This window comes from Hydra vulgaris, chromosome 11 (assembly GCF_038396675.1).
Source record: "Hydra vulgaris chromosome 11, alternate assembly HydraT2T_AEP".
NCBI classification, from domain to species: Eukaryota; Metazoa; Cnidaria; class Hydrozoa; order Anthoathecata; family Hydridae; genus Hydra; species Hydra vulgaris.
The window spans coordinates 46,730,189-46,732,204 of record NC_088930.1 but is presented as its reverse complement, the minus strand read 5'-3'; the positions used below and the strand labels follow the sequence as shown (position 1 = coordinate 46,732,204).

The 2,016-nt window shown below is 26.8% G+C and overlaps 1 protein-coding gene across 1 annotated transcript; it reads left to right on the top strand.

Moving 5' to 3' along the window:
- The first annotated feature begins 366 nt into the window (after positions 1 to 366).
- LOC136087074 (uncharacterized) lies at positions 367 to 1,378 on the top strand. The gene is made up of 3 exons (XM_065809580.1): positions 367 to 596; positions 791 to 884; positions 1,321 to 1,378. Exons 1-3 carry the CDS (start codon positions 401 to 403, stop codon positions 1,376 to 1,378), a joined length of 348 nt encoding a protein of 115 aa, XP_065665652.1. The 5' UTR covers positions 367 to 400.
- Positions 1,379 to 2,016: the final 638 nt, after the last annotated feature.

Genomic DNA, 2,016 nt, shown 5'->3' with positions numbered 1-2,016 from the left:
GAGCTAGTTTGTTTATTACGGTTTCACCTGGAAATAATTGTTTTAAAATTCATGAAAACATTGTTCTTGTGCGAAATATATGGAAGTCATCAAATTATGATACAGTAATTGTATATGAAAACGTTTTGGAAGCTGTCCCCTTTTTTACATATCCTTTGTCGTCATCAAGTTTAGGAATTTATAAAGTGAGAAGATTATCAAAGAAACTAAGTAATATATCTATAAAGGATTTGAACCAAAAACATATTTTATTGCCATTTGAAGATGGCAATATTGCAGTACCATTGTTGCACAGCAATTAATAGTTTTTAATATTAAGACAATTTTAATTAATTAATATTCTTTGCAACAACATATTTGGTACAGCTGTGTGAATTGAACTAAACTTTTTTAGTAGGAAATGTTTGCAGTTGTTGAATTCATAACTTACGGAACAGTAGACATCATTCCAGTAGAATGGTTTACTTCTGCAGAAGAAGATGAGTGTTTCTGGCCCGACACTGAGGCAAAACATAAGGTTTCGAAGTTAGTGCAGACCAGTGCTAATCCCAATAAGAATTGGAATAAGTACAAAATTAGAACACTTGGAAAAGCAGGTTTACATAACTGAATGTAGTAATATTGTATATATAGTTTATTAATGAAATGTGTAATACAAAATAATTTTTTGAAATGATACAAATTTTTTATACTTATTTATAAATTGCAGTTAAATTAATTATATAATAATATAAATATAAAATTTTATAGAAATGAAACGCATGCATGGTATACTTTACAATAATTTTAGTTACGTATCAGAGAGCGGTGGAAAAATGCAAAGTAGCTGAATATTCGTCTGATTTGCAGACAGATCGAGAAGAAGATGGTAAAAGACGTAAAAGGTACATTTCTGCATTCATATTATATAAAAGAAATCTTGTGATGTATTTCACATAAAATTTACAATTTAACTAATTGAAGTAATATATTACAGAGCAAACAATGATAAATTCAGAGTCTAAACTAAATTGATTTACTTTTTTAAAGTTTATTTCTTATGTGCTGTATAGTATAATACCTACAAACGTGTTGCTACCATAGGCCAGTGGTAAAGGTTAATGTAATTATATATTGCAATTCGCATGGTATCGAGACAGTCGGCATGTTTCAAGTGTCGTATAAATTATATATTAGAGCTATTATAAAATAACTGACAAGGCAAAAGGTTTGTTAACCGAATTAGTAAAACTATAGCAGAATTGATTTGATCACTAAAGCCGCTTTTGTATCAAGTTTCTGTACCGTCTCATTTTTTCACAAACACTTTGTACTTTTTAGAAAAATTATTGCACCGGCAGATGATACTAACAGTGATAGTGATACTAGTTCAAAATGACATCAAAAAACAGAAGAAATGTCATAAATTATCTGACCGGCAAACTGAATTTTTACCTCCAGCACCCCCCACTGAATTTTGTAAGACAATATCTGCTGCTGAATTATCCGTGCAGCCACACCAAACCTCACAAGGTCAGTTTTGTTAATTAAATTTCTCATAACAAGAGTGTACATAAATTCTGCATTGTTGAAGTTACGGAATATTAATTAATATATTGATGTAACATTTTACCTTGGCATAATTTGTAATTTTGAATGGCTAATCCAGACATTTATAATTTAATTATACTATGTATATATATATATATATATATATATATATATATATATATATATATATATATATATATATATATGTATATATATATATATATATATGTATATATATATATATATATATGTATATATATATATATATATATATATATATATATATATATATATATATATATATATATATATATATATATACATATTATTGATGTAATAAAAGATGCATAAAAGATGTAATATGCTAACGAAAACAAGATAATGGCTTTTTTAACGACTACTTTTTAATTCAAGGTCATCCAAAAGGTAATATTTATAACCAAACTTTGAAATTATTATCGATCTGGTCTGGTGATGACACTAAAA